The following is an 18,752-nucleotide window of genomic DNA, read 5'->3' as shown; positions in this document are numbered from 1 at the left end:
AGCTATTTCTCTAAATTTTACGCAGTGAATAAATTTATTACTATTTTTAAGTTTCTAAAAATAAAATAGAAGATTTTTCCTTTAATTTGATGTATCATATGTATCATTTTTAAAATGTTCACTATTTGATTGGAGGGTGCCATCATTGGCAATGCACGCGTCCGGTTAGACGTGTGAGTCACTGTAGATGGCGCCAGCAGGGGGCGTTAGATTTAAAAAGTCCTGTTTACTTTGGAACATGCCTTGTATGTATGATCTTTTCCTGATATTGGATCGGACGTCTCCATAACTTCTTTATTTGGTGTTACAGCTCAATCACATGCCGCACTATAAACGATTCGAGGACTTTTTTCTAGAATATTTTTGTTTTTTCTTGGCAGAAAATTACCAAACGAGCTTTAACTCTTTTGATTTGTAGCTTCCTTTTAATATTTTAAACTCTCGAATCGAAATATGACAAAGGAAGGCAGCTTCTGGAATGAAATTTAAATATTCTTTTCAAAATTAAATTTTTTGTGCAAAATACAAGTAAATAGGTCAATTCATTTGCAATAAACTATCAATTGTCATTACAAATGAAATATCAGAGGTATTTTATGATTCTGTTAGTAAAATACCGTTACCGTTAGAGCTTTGAATAATTTAACATTACACAAAACTTATGAATTATTTCTTAATCCATGAGAATTGAATACCCGCTATTCATATATTCAAGGCCAAATTTCATAACATTAGTAATCTAGTAAGTCCTAATCGATGTAGAAAATACCCATATTTTTTACGCCCTATGTTTTTCTTATACGCACAACAAATTAATTAAATAATTTTTTTATAAAAAAGAAATATATTCGAACTAAATTCTTTGCGGTTAAAACAGCCTGTTACGAACAAGAAACAGTATAATAACAAAGTATGTTCGGAATTCAGCGCTGAAATTTACACCCTTATATATTTTATTTTTCAACTATTTAAGCTTGTGTTCAATCAAAATCTTATATACAAAAAAGAACGCTATTTCGTTATGTACCCGCCGAACGTGAAGTTTTGCACAGTTATTCGTTTATTCCTGCAGAAGGTGCTAATGGAGACCTTTTTTCAAAATCACCGTCGATTTTGCAATCTAAATATATAAATTTAAAGCTCACGAACGGTTGAACAGATTTGGCTGAAAATGGGTGGGGAAGTAACTTGGATGCGGACATAGGCTACTTTTTATCTATATATGTTAAAAATCAAAACTATTCATATATAAACAAATATATTTCAAATCATAAGCACGTGTTCAATATTCCAATGGCACCAGTATTAACAGCAACAACAATGTCGAAATCATGTTTGATGATATTTGTTCTGTTAATGACAGGAAGAGTCTATCGGAAATCTCCAGCAAATACGAAAATAATCCTACCCATGAGAGCAGAGGAGTCTAAGTCTTTTAGTGTTCTGTGTCACGGCCTCCATATCTGTTTAATAGCTCATGGTGCATTCATCCCACATAATCAATGAAGCGTTTTGCAACAGTTAACCAAAAGGCTCATTTTTGCAGATGGAACATATTGATTGTTATTCAATGGATAACGGAAGTTTAAAAGATGAATAAGTAGTTTTTCCATTCCTTAGAATAGTTGCAGCAATTCCTGACAAGGCAACTGCTATCGCTATCTTCCCTGATTGTTTTATTTTAGCAAGTAAGCAGAGAAAACCCCCAACATATTTTTATAATCTACTAGCTGATTCCGCAGGCGTTGTCCTGCGTGAAATTATGTGTTTTGAAATGAAAAGAAAGTTGAATTTATATTGTGTTGAAAACCAAGAGACGCAAATGATGCGGCGGCATACCAAATCTCTCCATAGAATTTAGAAAGTCACCTGGATAATACACAGATTTATTTTTATTTTCAAGACAATTGATCGATTTGTATGAGCGCAAACTTCTTAGAATTTGACTTTAAATCTTTCTGTTTAAGGCATTAACATCGTTATTTTTGGCAGCTAAAATTGAGCGAGCAATTCGGAAAAACATTCGTGATGAATTCATGTTTCGTTGACGTGAATGGACAAAAGGTAGGTGGAGTTGATATCAAACCATTGGAAGTATCAACCTAATTGTAATTGCTGGCATGCTTCTCAAAAAGTTGCACACACCGTACCATTCACAATAAGCAATGATTCAAATGAAGTTGAACCGCTTACATTAATCAATAGCAACCGAAGGTAGAAGCAATCGTCGTTTTTCGAGTGGATTGTATAAAAAAGTCTAACATGCATTAATTGAGAACACACCTGGATATCCATCTACTGCTTGGCCTTGCTTTCTGCGTAACCATTTCTTAGACGATGCATTCTATGTATAACATCAAGGTATTTCCGAAGAGAGCAATGTTCTCGCAAACGGAGAAAAAACTCGTTAATGTCAATATTGCTGTTGGCGGTGTTTCCGCTGGCTGTACTGTATTCTCTGGGTTTATGAATTGCAAAAAAATATAAATGTTTCACAAAACGAAAATAGTACATCGATCATCAAACAGCACCATATATAGTATACCTACGTTGCTTTAAGATAAAGTACTTCAAAGATCGTAGCTGTTGTTTGAAAAGTCGTGCTGTGACATCGTGACGATCATGCTGATTGATCGCTATTCAATAATTCCGTAATCTAAGGCTATTTTGCATTGCAAAATAATGTAACAAAAAAATCCGCCCGTCCATAATTCCGCACGTATGTATGTCATCGCATGTTGCGAGTACTCATGCATGTGCTTTGGGCTGCCAAGATATGTTGTTGGCAAAAAGATGTATCGTAACAAATGTCAATCTGTAGTTGATCACTTTGTATGAAACACACATAAAGTTTTCACTGAATAATGTACAATAATTTACCTATAAAGGAAGCAAACGACATGTTGATAATATGTGCACTGGGGTATTTTTTTTTTATTGAACTATTCATTTTTTTCAGTCCCGTCAGGAAACTTCCTTGGAAATACCCTAAAAAAAAAATCCCCGAAAATTTTAGCCCTTAATAAAGGGTGATTTTTTAAGAGCTTGATAACTTTTTTAAAAAAAAAAACGCATAAAATTTGCAAAATCTCATCGGTTCTTTATTTGAAACGTTAGATTGGTTCATGACATTTACTTTTTGAAGATAATTTCATTTAAATGTTGACCGCGGCTGCGTCTTAGGTGGTCCATTCGGAAAGTCCAATTTTGGGCAACTTTTTCGAGCATTTCGGCCGGAATAGCCCGAATTTCTTCGGAAATGTTGTCTTCCAAAGCTGGAATAGTTGCTGGCTTATTTCTGTAGACTTTAGACTTGACGTAGCCCCACAAAAAATAGTCTAAAGGCGTTAAATCGCATGATCTTGGTGGCCAACTTACGGGTCCATTTCTTGAGATGAATTGTTGTCCGAAGTTTTCCCTCAAAATGGCCATAGAATCGCGAGCTGTGTGGCATGTAGCGCCATCTTGTTGAAACCACATGTCAACCAAGTTCAGTTCTTCCATTTTTGGCAACAAAAAGTTTGTTAGCATCGAACGATAGCGATCGCCATTCACCGTAACGTTGCGTCCAACAGCATCTTTGAAAAAATACAGTCCAATGATTCCACCAGCGTACAAACCACACCAAACAGTGCATTTTTCGGGATGCATGGGCAGTTCTTGAACGGCTTCTGGTTGCTCTTCACCCCAAATGCGGCAATTTTGCTTATTTACGTAGCCATTCAACCAGAAATGAGCCTCATCGCTGAACAAAACACGCGCGCGAAACACATTTCGAACCGAACACTGATTTTGGTAATAAAATTCAATGATTTGCAAGCGTTGCTCGTTAGTAAGTCTATTCATGATGAAATGTCAAAGCATACTGAGCATCTTTCTCTTTGACACCATGTCTGAAATCCCACGTGATCTGTCAAATACTAATGCATGAAAATCCTAACCTCAAAAAAATCACCCGTTATAATTGAAAACAACCCAATTTTGCGTGAAATATTAATTTTAGTTATTTAAGATAGAATTATAAATTTTATAAAAGAAAAATAATAAGGAATCCAAATAAGAATTTGAATTAATATATTATCACTTGATATAAGTATTTCTATCTCCCACGAGCGATAAGGTATTAAAAATACTGAATTAAGTATTAACACAGACATTGTACGAGTATAGTCATCTTACTATAATGTATCCAAACAGATGGCAACCGCTTAGCATACATTTTTCTTTTATCTTCATGTCATAATTATCTACATTCGAAACGCCAATTAAATACTAGTAAACGGCATCCAAAAAGTAACGTTTTCGTTTTCCACAGTGTAGGTAGCGTTTATTGGGAAGAATGTTGTAATTATAGAAAATACATTGCATTGCTTTGTTATTGCTTACGTTTATTCAATACTGACATCTTTGAAAGCATCTTGATACTAAATTTTCCACAGAAATGGACTTCCAAGTGTATTGAATGAAATCGTTTGTTGGAGTTAAAAGTTTTCTTAGTATTTTGAGTTTCATTATAGTCGAAATATACTCTTTTAGATTAGTGACTATGTTAGCCAATCTAAAATAACAATGCGGATTTCCTGTTGATGATGTCGTCTTACAAAAATAATGCTTGTTAATCTTGTCACCTAGGCTATTTGCATTAAGTCTACGGGAAATCTCCCTATGCGACTCTGATTTGGGGTCATGCTTGTCAATTTATCGCATTATCACTTAAACACTACAAAGAGATTAAATACAAGGTCCGTTCCAAAGTAAACAGGAAAAAAAGAGAACAAATAGTTTTTTCGGTAAAATCAATTTATTCTATTCAAAATAGTATCCTTCTACTTTTTGCACGGTCCAAAAGCATGTCGAACGAGTGTTTTAGCTCATTGGTCGATATGGCCGCCAGTATGTCGGTGCAAGCCTTTTGAATGGCCTCTACGTCTGCATAACGCTTTCCTTTCATGAGCAAATGCATTGGAAGATGTCGCACGATGCCCATATCAGCTGAATACGGGGAGTGGTTAAGCGTTAAAATGTGATTTTTGGTCAAATAATCGTCCTTCGAATGTTGGATTCTGAGCAATTTTTGGTCGTCAGTCAATTTGTGCGGAACAAACCGTAAGCCCAAATGTTCGGTCAAAATGCGATAAATCGATGTTTTGAAGATGTTCAATTCCATTTCCATGAATTTCAATGATGAGTTCGGCTGATTTTTGATGAATTCACGCAGAGTTTCGATGGAATTTCCTGTGATCACGGATTTTTTATGTCCTCACGACCACTTGGAAAACGTTTAAACAACTCCTGCACTCTGTTACGGGATAGGCAATCATCGCCATGAACTTATATCATCAATTGAAACGTTTCGGTAAAAGTTTTACCAATTAAAAAAAAAATAGTGTTAGCTTTTTGTTCGAAGCTCATTTTCGCACCGATAACACAAAAACGCAATAACTTCACCTTCAATTGAAGAAATGTCATGAAATTCTCACTGGACAATCGATAAAGACGCACAGTCGACATGTAGCCCCGCCATCTAGGGGGCGCTAGATTCAAAAAGTCCTGTTTACTTTGGAAGGCACCTGGTAAATTTAAAGCAAAACATCTGGACTCACCTGACAATCAGTGTTTTGAGAACACTTTTGTAGTGACACAACAGACAATATGAGAGAAGAGAGAAAACAGGGCATAGAAATGATAGCATAGAAGTCAAAATTTAACAGATTTCATGTCATGTCCTGCGTTCAGTAACCAAATACATGAAAAACGTGCTAAAAAGATTTTGTATGTAACAGTTCGCATGTACAAGTATGTCAGAGCTATGCTATGTATGCTTAACTGGGCCTTTAGACCACTTTTCAATCTAAAAAAAAATCTGTGTTCTTACTTTTAGGTCTCTCGCTTCCTAGCTTGTCATCTACGTTTCACTTTTTCCACAATGATCCCTCTTCATAAATGAAAAACTGGTTTTTAAAAACATTGCAGTTTTTTAATATTCCATATGGGACCTTTAGGATACTTCGTCAAAAAGACTGCTTTAAAACATACCTTTTACCGTCAGTGATTGCAAATGTATACAAATGTGTTAATTTGTTAATGAATAAAAACAGGTCTTTTGCGAATTGATCGCACAAAGGAAACACTTTTTTAAGTCAAATGTAACTAATTAAACTTAATTACAAAAAAAAACGCCGGAAACTATAAAATACACACTTATACAAATGATGTATACAGGATTTTCTAATAAGAGTGATATGATTTCCTTAAAAAAAAACACACTAGTTGTTAAGGAAATTGAAATATTTTTTTATTTAAAGTGAAGTACAATTGATACCATTAAGTTCAGGATATAACATCATTCATATGGCCTCCACGACTTATTTTGCAGGAACGAGTTCAATGAGCCCAATTTTCGATTACTTTTTCCAATAAATCAAGTCGTATGTCTTGAATAGCACATTCAATATTGACATCTAAAGCTTGAAGAATGTCAGGATTATTGATAAAGACTAATGACCAGTGGCGGATTAAGTATTTTGCCGCCCTAGGCCCTGTCTGATTAACCGCCCTTTTTAAAGGATGAAATTTTATTTCTTTGAGTCCGTTCATATTATTAAGATATAATATTTATTTCGTAAAAGTATAATTATTAAACAATACAAATAAATATTAACAACATAAATAACAGTAGTTTTCTTAAACTATAATGTATAACTTAATTTTCAAATATCTTCTTTCTGGCTTTCGTCTGAGCAAAATCATCAATTATGTCGTTGTAATCAATTTCTTGAACTAGTTTGGGCTTCAATTGACAGTAATGCTAAAGCATTGAGTCTCTCTTGGCCCATACTTGCGCGTAAATACGTTTTGACTCTTTTCAAGGTGGAAAAAGATCTTTCTTCTGAACAGTTCGTAGCCGGAATACTCAAAAAAATACGTAGAGCAATGTCTACATTGGATAAACATCTTGAAGATTTTGAGAATGCAAAAAATTGTATATTCCTTGCGCGGAACGAATATCTTTTGTGTTCATTAGAGAATCTTTGAGTGCAAATGAACACATTCATTCGGGAAAGTATCTTCCAAATCATCAGAATACTTAGTAACTAATTCATCTGCAAGAATTTTTAATTCATCGGTATCTATTTCATATAAATTGTCAAAAAAATTAAATTTTTCGTAAAGATTATGATAAGCACTATTACGTCTTTAAAGTACCTAAAATTAGATAGTAAACGTTGGTTCGAAAATTTTCTTCTCCAGATAAAGCTGTTCTTTCATTTTCCCGTGACTCGTCAGCCTGAAGTTTTCGGGTTTTTTTACTACGGGTGTCATAGTGGTAATAATTTTGAACTCCAGATAGTGCTTTGGCTTTTTTCATTATCAGAAAATTGCTTATCTCTCATATCATGGAGAAATAATGCCAAAGAATTATATATTCTTATCACAGATGATAAATCAGCTTGAGAATCCTGAAGCTTCTTACTCGCAGCATTAAAGCGATCCAAAATTGCATTCCAAACAACGACTAGAATTGCTGTTTCTAGATGTTGTAATTTTTGCTGCAGTCCTTTAGCTTCAGCTCGCGTAGTAGGTTTTTCATCTTTGTTTTCACCAATAAAGTTTAGTGCAACAATTATTCCAGGCCACTCTTTTTCTAATGTGTAGCATGCATGCATGTCGAGCCGACCAACGACTTTGAGAAAGGCTTTTAAGTCTTAAACTTGTATACTGTCTTAAAATTTCCCAACGATGTGTCGAAACGGTAAAAAAATTATATAATTCTTGCAAAGTAGAAAAAACGTCAACTGCTTCGGTAACAGATTCAGCTGCACAAGTTCCCACTAAATTTAAAGAGTGACCAGCGTAAGGAACATATTCAGCAAATGGATTAGTTGTTTTGATTTGTGCTTGCACTCCTGAATATTAACCTGACATGTTGCTTGCATTATCGTAAGATTGACCATTGACCATGACAATTCATTATATTTAAACCATTATCCTCAAGAGATTTTAACAAAGCATCTTCAATGTCTTTAGCCTTATGGCCAGTATTTGGAATGAATTCCAGAAATCTTTCGACAATTTTACCATTGTTACGTACATATATAAAATACTTAGCAGATTGCACTCCTTTAGAAATATGTTGCAATACTTTATTTTGAATTAATAATATAATTTCTTCGTAGATTGTTTTAGATAAATACGAAGTATTTTCACGGCCAGGGTACGCATATAATTTTAAATGTTCTGATAAAAACGGATCAAATTTAGCAAGAAGCTCGACTGAACCTAAAAAATTTCCATTATGGGGATCTCCAATTCATTCTGAATGTCCTCTAAATGACAGTCCTCTTATTGCGAGAGATTTAATTATCACAATTACTCGATGCAAAACTTTTTTCCAGCATAAAATTTCTTCATCGAGCTGCTCCATTAAACGTTGATCAACACGGTCTTGAATGACAGCTCGAGCTTTGAAGTGACTAATGTTAGTTTTGTGAAAATCAGAATTTTCATGAGCTTCAATGCGCGCTTTTGAGTTTTTCCGATCTCTAAACCCTTCACCAGTAAAAGCGTTTGCTTCGCCACTCCTACCAAATAGTAAACATAGAGCACAAAATACTGATCCTTTACTTTCTGAATAAATTAACCACTCACGATGTTGAATTTCTCCGTTCTTTAAATTACTTTGGAATAAGCTTTTAGAACAAAACCTCGTTTTATCATTATAAAAATTTCGTGAATTTTTAAAATCCGTTACATTACTTTGTGGTAAACCGTTTATAGTTATAAAATCTCGCGTTTCATCATTTATATTCCATAGAAAAGGATCACCACCCAATTGAAACATATCAGTTGTTGATTGACTTTCTTCCCCAACTTCTGATGAAAGAAAAGTTGACGACGTTTTGTTTGTATTTGTATCTTGAAATAAAGGAGGATTCGATTGTATTTCTTTGGTATCTTGTGCTGAAGTGTCATCTAATCAAGGCTAAAAACCAAAAATTCTTTTAGCCACGGGCATTAATCCATTCATTAAATTAATAAACAAATAATGATATTTTTAGCCCTTTTTAGCCTTTTAAAGAACTTTGTCAATTGTATAAGCTCTTATTGCTTCTTATGACTATGTGTGCTATTTGTGTGAACTCGGCTGTATATCGACATAAATATATACTTGAATTTTAATAATATTTTACAATAATTACGAATTATTGCTTTAAGCTATAAAATATCATTAATATGCGTCAATATAATTCACAATATTGCGAAAATGAAACATCAATGTTATTAAATTTTTATTTTCTTCAAATTGTTTCTATTTTTCAAAAAATTGGCTATAAAATGAATATATTCATTTATTTGATTCTACAGAAATCATTTTTAAGAATAAAAATACTTTTATATACAAACAAAAAGATGAATTTTAAATGAATACTTATATAAATTCATATATGAAACACCGGAATCATTGAAAATAAAATCAGAAAACATTTTGCAATTTTAGAAGCGGCTCACTTGTAAGATTAACTTTACTAAAGATACAACAAGTCAACAGAGCTTTGAAAATTCGTCAGAAAAAGCTTATCAATATTCAATTATTTCTGTTATAAAACATTTTTTATCAGTATTGCAATCATGAATAAAAAAGTTAATCAGAAAATTAATTACATTCTATTCCATAGATTTTGTAAATTTATATAAAAAAAATCAAAATAAATTCTTAAAATGTATTGGCATTACATTATATCAGATTTAAAATTTTGACATTCTGAAAAATTTGCCGCCCCCCAAATTGTGCCGCCCTAGGCCCGGGTCTCGCGGGCCTAGGCGGTAATCCATCACTGCTAATGATTTCAAATAACCCCGCAAAAAGTGGTGTTAAATCACAACTTCTTGGAGGGCATTTAGTGTCACAATTTTTTGATATAATCGAATCTCCAAACTTTTCTTTAATTCGGTTGTGGCACGTCGCTTTGTCTTGTTGGAACCAGATGATGTCAAGATCAACTTCTTTCAATTGCGGCCATAAAAAGTTAGTTATCATCGATCTATACCGCTCTCCATTGATAATAACAGTGTCACCAGATTTATTTCAAAAAAAGTATGGACCAGTGATTCCACCAGACCAAGATCCACACCAAATTGTTAATTGAGGAGAATGTAATGGTTGCTCATGAATAATTTGTGGATTTCCTTCGGATCACAATCGATGTATCGTTTTGCTTATTTACTGCACCACTCAGATGAAAGTGAGCCTCATCGGAACAGATGATTTTTTCAAAAAAATAAAACAAATCACCACGTTTACGGTTGCCCAATTGCTTCAGTTCTTGAGTGAGAACAATTTTATACAGACGCAAGCCCAAATCCTTTCTCAAAATCTACCAGGTTGTGGGTAGAAAAATTATTGAAAACGTCTTGTAATCGACAAATTGCGGTCATCTGCAACACTTGTCTGAATGACAGCAATATTTTCATTACTTTAAACCCTTCTTTGTTTTATTGGCACATGAACATTATGTAAACAAAATGTAGACTCGAAATTTTAAACAATTCAACGAATAGTGAGCACAGGTGGACGATTATTACGACCATAAAATGATAAAAGCGCACAAAAAGTTATTTTGATGATAATTTTGAATCATTTGTAAACGTTGTTCTTGTGCATATCTTTCTACGATAAAATAGTAAATATTACTGGGGTCGAATCGTTACATCCGTGCACGGATCGGCAAACATACGAAAGAAAATTACGTGATACGTCAATCGTATGCGGTGATTGGCATTATGACATACGATAGCAAACGGATCGTAATGTATTCTCAATTCACAATAGTTTTTAAATTTCACATTGCTTTGGATCGTATTTTTAGGTCACAATAGATGTGGAACTGTCAAACTGTTGCGAAATTTTCAATAAACTAACAAAAAAGCTAATTAAATATCAAAATGAATTCATGTTTGTTTTTTTATTTGAGCTCTAGTGAAAGTAATGGGCATACAAAAATAGTACGGAGGTAGCTAGGAGATCGTAGCAATAGCGTAGGTATAAAAAAAATTATGCATCCTCATTAATAAAATTTTCTTTGTATATGTATCGTTGAACAAAGCATTGAAATCTTAAAAAGACGGTGGAGTATTTGAAGATTTGGCAAGAGAGGAAGGTATTACCTCACAAAAGTAGAAGATTTGATAACATTTGTGAGGCATTACATACATCTGCATAAAATTTACAATTAGTTACGACCCTCAAAAATTGCGATTCTTATCACACACAAGAAATGGACAACGGGATAGCGAACCGCTTCACCGCAATCGCCCAAATAAATAATTTTAATTCAAAAATGTATATATCCTTATTCTTGCAAATAATTTTATTTTCATTGGCAACTAAAATACAAAAATGTGATCACATAAATGATTTTTTTTTTTAATTTTTAATGAGATATTCCATTCATTGGTTTCTTGTTTATGTTCTTTATTTCCAAAAATTTGTATATTACGATTGGTAGTTTGCGTTCGAACGACGATTCGAACGAACGGATACGTTTATATACTCGTTCACGTGTGTCATCATGCCAAATTACGATAGAAGCGTTACGATCACGTATATAAGCGTTACGATCACGTATGTCATAATACGAAATTCAGACTTTTACGTGACGAGTGATACGTTCACGTATATAACGATTCGACCCCTGGATACAAAGAAAAAAATTACAGATCATGACATATTAAAAATGGTCGAAACGGCATTTGGAAAATACTTGCATTACCAACTGAACAATCAAGATCAACAATTCTTTGTTTATCAAAATATATTTACAAAATTTAACATAGATTATTGACTAAGGTAATCTCCGAAAAACTGTTCACATCCGCCCACAACTGTTATAGCTGTCATATAAACTGACCGATCTAAATCATTTTTGCATGAAAACTTTTTTAAATATAAAGGGTGTTATAGCTTCCGGACCGCGGAAGAACGTTTTGTCATGTTCACAATGCTATTAAATGAATTGTGGATTAACTAGTCCACCTATAGTGATGAATGCGGTTAACGTATTTATTATTATAACAATGTAAACAACAAGTTTTTTTTTTCATATTGTGTATAAAACATTTGTCATTTAAGTATTTATACTATATACATATTTTTATAAATTGTGTATTGAAACAAAGGGTATTTATTATTTAGTTGTCTTTTATGTGCTCTTACTTTCAGACGTTGTACAAAGACAAATAATTGTACCTGATAAAGATTACGATGTAGCATGGCAATTAAAATTTAGTATTATTAAATATTCATCAGCATTTTAACGATTCTAAAGCGCTCATCAACGTTCAATGAAAATAAGTCGAGTAGTTTTTTGAACTTCACTATTTTCTCTTAGCTATATATGTATAAAGCTGGTCACATTCTAAAGATATTCGATTAAATTTTCTTCGGAATTTTCATATCAAATATAGTGATGTATACTTCACATTCAGACAAAAGAGCATCAGGGATTTATGAAATCACCCAAGCTTCAACTATCATAGAATCTATTGGCGAAGGGAGCCAACTTCAAACCGAAACCAGCTTTTTTTACAGACTTAATGGTAAGTTCAATTTATTAAAATACATTTTAATAACTACTTTTACAACTACTACCTATTAATATAGGACGATTTCCCGGTTTATCTATCAATAACAACATTTTGTCTGCATTGCTTAGACTGTAACAGTTGCCATCAATAAATACTAAGTTCCACAAAAGTTTCCGTACAGCACCAAATCAAAAATTGCATAAAAACAAGTAAAGAAGTGTCCTTAAATTTAACTGTGTTATACTGTTTAGATTTAAATCACCTATATTCTTATTTTACTACTAAAGTGGCTCGTTTGCTCAGCCAATCATGATGTTTATAATGCACACCAATAAGTACACTTTTAATATCAATTTTTCCTTTGAATTTGTGAATTTTTTTGTTTGTATTCGGTAAAGTTTTCTATCACATCATGGAAAGATATACGCAAGAGCAACGTTGTTTAAAATTTCGAGCCTACATTTTCTTTACATTATGTTCAAGTGCCAATAAAACAAATTATGAAAATATTGCCACCGTTCAGGCAAGTGTTGCTGAAGATCGTAATTTGACGATTCCAAGGCGTTCTCATGACTGGGACTGTCTGAAACCACAACCTGGTGGATTTTGAAAAATAATTTAGGTTTGCATCCATATAAAATTGTTCTCACTCAAGAGCCGTCCATCCGTGCAAGCTGTAACTTAACTAAAAACTGAGATATCTTGATGAAACTTAGTATTCGGGATTACTTAAAAAGTCGAATATCTCGAGAAGTATTAATGATAGCGATTTTGACTTCGAACCTATTTTATAGCAAATAAAATTTCCTACGAATTTGTCATGTATATTTTTTCTATAGTTCCGGTCATTTACGAGATATATACAAAAAAAATGCGGAATTCGTGGAAAATTCGGGTTCAGAGCCCCGTACTACCTCGCCGATGTGAGTTACGACTATGTTGCACTGAGCACTTTTGTAGAGTAAACAATTCTGAGAAATACGCGTCTAAAGTCGAAGCGATGCCATAAAATACCTCTGATATGTAGGAATTTAAAGATAAAAAATCACGATTGATTGCATGGAAAATTTGTACATGCTTTGGTCCAGTTCTTAATGTTAATATTAAACGCTAAAATTTTCATGGAAATTTTTTAGGGTATTTCCAAGCAAATTTCGTGACGGGACTGAAAAAAATTAATAGTTAAAAAAAACCCTAATATGTACAGTTGTCCACAAAATAATAGGAGTGCCAGTCTGGAAAATGTGCTGCTGCATAACTTTTTTAAATCACATGTAAATGACGCGAAACCATAACGGGATACTAGCATTAAAATACAAAACAAATTTTTATTGTGATGATTGCTATTCTACTTCTGCTTTGCTAGTTCTCGGAGACACTTGTTATTGCTTTCCACAAAATAATAGGAGTGTTAGATATTTCGTTTTCAAAATAGTCCTTAACACAAAAAATTTTCACAAAATTAGAAAAATAAATATAGTTCCATAATCTAGCAGCAATTTAAATTAGTTATTATTTTATTTAATCATTGGGTTTTTCTCCAGTGGGTAGAGGAAATCATTGTACAGAGGAAAAGCCGAAAACGATAAAAAAAATTGAGAAAACTACGAAAAACTTATAAAGAGGTCCAAGAAATCGTAAAATGCTCTCCTCAAAAGGTAGCAAATGCCTTAAATTATAGAAACAAAAATGAAACTCGTAGACGAAAGTGCAAAACATCCACTGCAGGCGATCGCAATATAGCACGCTACTGCAAAATTAATCCTTTTGCTTCAGCCAGGAGCATCCATGAGGAACTAAATTTGTCAGTTAATACTGAAACTGTTCGTAGGCATTTGGAGCAGAACAAATTATTCGCCAGAAGTCCACGAGAAAGACCCCATTAAAAAAGAAACACAAGGAAGCCCGCATACAATTTTCAAAAGAGCATGGCTACTGCCCCGCGTCTAAATGGCGAAACATATTGTGGTCAGACGAATCCAAAATTGAGTTATTTGGTAGTACAGGCTATAGGAACTTTATCCGACGTCTCCTTAACTCAGAATGTAATCCCCGGTTTAATACAACAATCGTTATACTTAACGATGCCAAATCATGGTACGCGCTCGTTTTCCACATTGTGGTGTTGGTCCAATTCTCTTAATTGAAGGCATCGTGGACCAAAGGGCATATGTCAAAATATTATATAAGATAATGTTAACACATGCTTCATGGAATATGCCATTGATATGGGTATATCAACGGGGTAATGACTCTAAACATACTACCAAGTGCGCAAAAAATGGTTTAGGTCCAACGGAGTTGAGGTTATGTGGTGATCTGCTCAGCATCCTGAATTCAATTCCTTTGAAAATCAGTAGACAGATATCAAGAAGAAAGTAGCTGAAGAGAAACCAATCAATTCGAGAGATTTATGGCAAGTAGTGGAGGAGTCTTGGAAAGGAATCCCAATAAAACGTTGCCAGGATCTCATAGACTCCATGCCTCGGAGATGTGGCGCTGTGTTAAAAAAATCGAGGTTATTCAACAAAATATTAATTATTTTAATATTCTGTGAAACTTTGGAACCATTATATATTAAAATTATAGAACGGTCCCGTATTACATAAAATACTCCTATTTTTTTGTGGAACTAATTTTTTAGTTTACTTGATATAAACTGCGATATAAAATTTTGTTTATGTTTTATTGAAATAGATGGAATCTGGAAATATTAACAGATCTTTAGCAAATTACATGATGCAAAAATTTTGAAAAAAAAAAACAAAATATTTTTGTTAATGAAAATTAACAATTCGTTTTTCTCATGTGGTCACTCCTATTTTTTTGTGGACAACTGTATATATAAAATTACTTGGATTTCGATTTTCTGGTATTTCCCTGGCTTTGATTCTTGCAAGTTGCACAAGTATAAAATGTTCGGTTGCAACCGATCTTAGCCATTCCTTACTTGTTTTAATTATGTTCGTCGATGAGGCTCACTTTCATCCGAGTAGTCCGTTAAATAAACAAGACTGTAGATTCTGGTGTGAGGCAAATCCAGAAATTATGCATGATCAACTATAACATGCACCTAACCTGACAGTTTGGTATGGTTTTTGGCCTGATGGAATCATTTCTTTTGAAATGAAGCTGGTGACAGAGGTACTATCAATGGAGATCGGTATAGATCGATAATAATCAACTTTTAATGGCCGCAATTGGAAGAAGTTATTCTTGACAACCTCTGGTTCTAACAAGACAAAGCTACGTGCCACAACCGAATTATTGCGAAAAAAGTTTGGAGATTCGATTAGTTCACAAAGTTGTGACAATGAATGCCCACCAAGAAGTTATCTTAACACCACTAGATTACTTCTTATGGGGTTATTTGAAGTCATTAGTCTTTATCAATAAACCAGACTTTTTTCAAGCTTTGGAAGTCAATACTGAATGTGCTATTCAAGACAAACGACTTGATTTATAGGAAAAAGGAATCTGAAATTTGGATAATTTTTTTTGGATAATCGAATTCGTTTCTTCAAAAAAATTCGTGGAGGCCATGTATTCTTTTTTTTATATTCAGTATTTAATTGTATCGATGGTACTTCTTCTTCTTCTTTACTGGCATGGAAACCGCTTACGCGGTTATAGCCGAGCTAACAACAGCGCGCTAGTCGTTCCTTTTTTTCGCAAGGTGGCCCCAATTGGAGATTCCAAGCGAAGCCAGACCCTTCTCCACCTGGTCCTTCCAACAGAGTGGAGGTCTTTCTCTTCCTCTGCTTCACCCGGCGGGCACTGCGTCGAATATAATATTTTCAGGGCTGGAGTGTTTTCGTTCATTCAAACGACATGATCTAACCAGCGTAGCTGCTGTCTTTTAATTCGCTAAACTATATCAACGTCGTATATCCCATACAGCTCGTCGTTCCATCGAATGCGATATTCGCCGTGGCCAACGCGCAAAGGACCATAAATCTTTCGCAGAACTTTTCTTTCGAACACTAGCAACGTCGACCCGTAGCAGGACGGGTATAGTGCGTGACTTATAAAGTTTTGTTTTTGTTCTTCGGCAGAAGACTTTACTTCTCAATTGCCTGATTAGTCCGAAGTAGCACCAACGCAGGATGGATTTCGAGGCTGACGTTGTTGTTGGTGTTGATGCTGGTTCTTAAATATACGAAATTATTTACAACTTCGAAGTTATGACTATCAACAGCGACGTGGATGCCTAGTCGCGAGTGCGACAACTGTTTGTTTGATGACAGGAGATATTTCGTCTTGCCCTCGTGCACCACCAGACCCATTTGCTTCGCTGCCTTATCCATTCTGGAGGAAGAAGAAGTAATGGCGCGGTTGTTAAGGCCAATGATGTCAATATCGTCAGCATACGCCAGCAGCTGTACACTTTTATAGAAGATTTTAGCTTCTCGGTTTAGTTCTGCAGATCGAATTATTTTCTCCAGAAGCAGATTGAAGAATTCATACGCCTTATCTGAAACCTCGTTTGGTATCGAACGGCTCTGAAAGATCCTTCCCGATCCTGACGGAACTTTCGATGTTGCTCAACGTCAGTTTACACAGCCGTATTAGTTTTGCGGGGATACCAAATTCAGACATCGCGGCATAAAGGCAGCTCCTTTGCGTGCTGTCAAAGGCATCTTTGAAATCGACGAAGATATGGTGTGTCGATTCTCTTTTCACGGGTCTTTTCCAAGATTTGGTCAGTTGTTGATTTGTCAGTTCTGACGTCACACTCATAAGGCCCAATCTGTTTGTTGACTGTGGGCTTTAATCTTTCACACAATACGCTCGATAGAACCTTATATGCGATGTTGAGGAGGCTTATCCCACGGTAGTTGGCGCAGATTGTGGGGTCTCCCCTTTTGTGGATTGGGCAGAGCACACTTAAATTCCAATCGTTGGACATGCTTTCGTCCGACCATATTTGAAGCTGATGCATGCTCCTTATCAGTTCTTCGCCGACGTGTTTGAATAGCTCGGCCGGCAATTCATCGGCCCCCGCCGCTTTGTTGTTCTTCAGACGGGTAATTGCTATTAGAACTTCTTCATGGTCGGTTAATGGAACGTCTGTTCTGTCGTCATCGATTGGGGAATCGGGTTCGCCTTCTCCTAGCGTTGTAAGTTCACTGCCATTCAGCAGGGTGGAGAAGTGTTCCCTCCATTAATAAGTATGCTCTGAGCATGGGTTACTCCACTTCACCTCCTTGGGTTCTACAAGAGTATCTTCTATTAGTCGATGCATTTTTTTGTAGAATTTTCGGGCATTAACCCTGTCGGCCAGTTTGTCAAGCTCTTCATACTCACGCAATTCGGTCTCTCTCTTTTTTTGCCTGCAAATGCGTCTCGCTTCCCTCTTAAACTCTCGGTATCTATCCCATCCCGCACGTGTTGTGATCGATCGTTGTGAGATAGGCAGTATGTTTTCTCTCCGCTGCGACACGGCACTCCTCGTCGTACCAGCTGTTCTATTGCATTTTCCTAAAACCAATGGTTTCGGTTGCAGCTGTACATAAGGAGCTTGAAATTCCGTCCCATTCCATTCAGTTCCATTATACCTAGTTGTGGACGAGTGCTCTCAGAGAGCAGGAGTGCAAGTCGAGTAGAAAATCGTTTGGCAGTTGTTGTTCACGACGTCGAACCTTCCTTGTGTTTGTTGACGTGCGTTTTTTGCTGTACAGTGGCCGGTGCGAATCTTGATCGCAATTAGATAGTGGTCCGAGTTGATGTTAGGACCTCGAAGCTTACGCACTTCTAGAACACCGAAGACGTCTCTTCCGTCTATCACAACATAACAACATCATGTTGTTGTTGTTGTTATAACGGTTATCAATCCCCGTTAGGATGTTAAGGGTTATCTGTGTTGTCGTCGACATCATCTAACGGGAGGCCCAGGAAACATGCTGTTTCGTCGGGGTCGGACCAAAGGGAAAAGGGTGTTAGATGGGTGGGGTTAGTAGGGCATGCAAAGAGGTGGTCAGTGTCAAGCGGAGACTTGTTGCATGCGATCTAAGCCCGTTTGGATTGGTAAGTGTTAATCACAACATGATCGATCTGGTTGGTGGCTTTTCGATCCGGAGGCAGCCAGGTAGCTTGATGTATTTTCTTGTTTTGGAATCTAGTACTACAGACAACCATATTTCGGGCCCCGGCGTGAAGGCTGAATT

At 35.2% G+C, this 18,752-nt stretch overlaps 1 protein-coding gene across 44 annotated transcripts in view; it reads left to right on the top strand.

The window, feature by feature from the left end:
- Window positions 1-18,752, top strand: part of LOC105225247 (sialin) — a 197,945-nt gene that overhangs the window by 119,988 nt on the left and 59,205 nt on the right. For 29 of the 44 annotated variants that reach the window (XM_049460219.1, XM_049460220.1, XM_049460221.1 and 26 more), the window contains one exon: window positions 12,221-12,597. The exons of 5 other annotated variants lie outside the window; for them this stretch is intronic. Coding sequence is in view for 5 of the 39 variants with exons in the window: in XM_049460243.1 (XP_049316200.1) it covers window positions 12,468-12,597 (130 nt within the window). In the remaining 34 variants the exon portion in view is untranslated. Of the gene's footprint in view, window positions 1-1,967; window positions 2,065-12,193; window positions 12,598-18,752 lie in introns of all 44 variants that reach the window. 10 more of the 44 variants (XM_049460225.1, XM_049460211.1, XM_049460205.1 and 7 more) reach the window with 3 other exon arrangements.

The sequence above is a fragment of the Bactrocera dorsalis genome, chromosome 6 (assembly GCF_023373825.1).
Source record: "Bactrocera dorsalis isolate Fly_Bdor chromosome 6, ASM2337382v1, whole genome shotgun sequence".
Taxonomy (NCBI): Eukaryota; Metazoa; Arthropoda; class Insecta; order Diptera; family Tephritidae; genus Bactrocera; species Bactrocera dorsalis.
The sequence above is the reverse complement of the archived record's forward strand: the minus strand, read 5'-3'. Positions and strand labels throughout refer to the sequence as shown.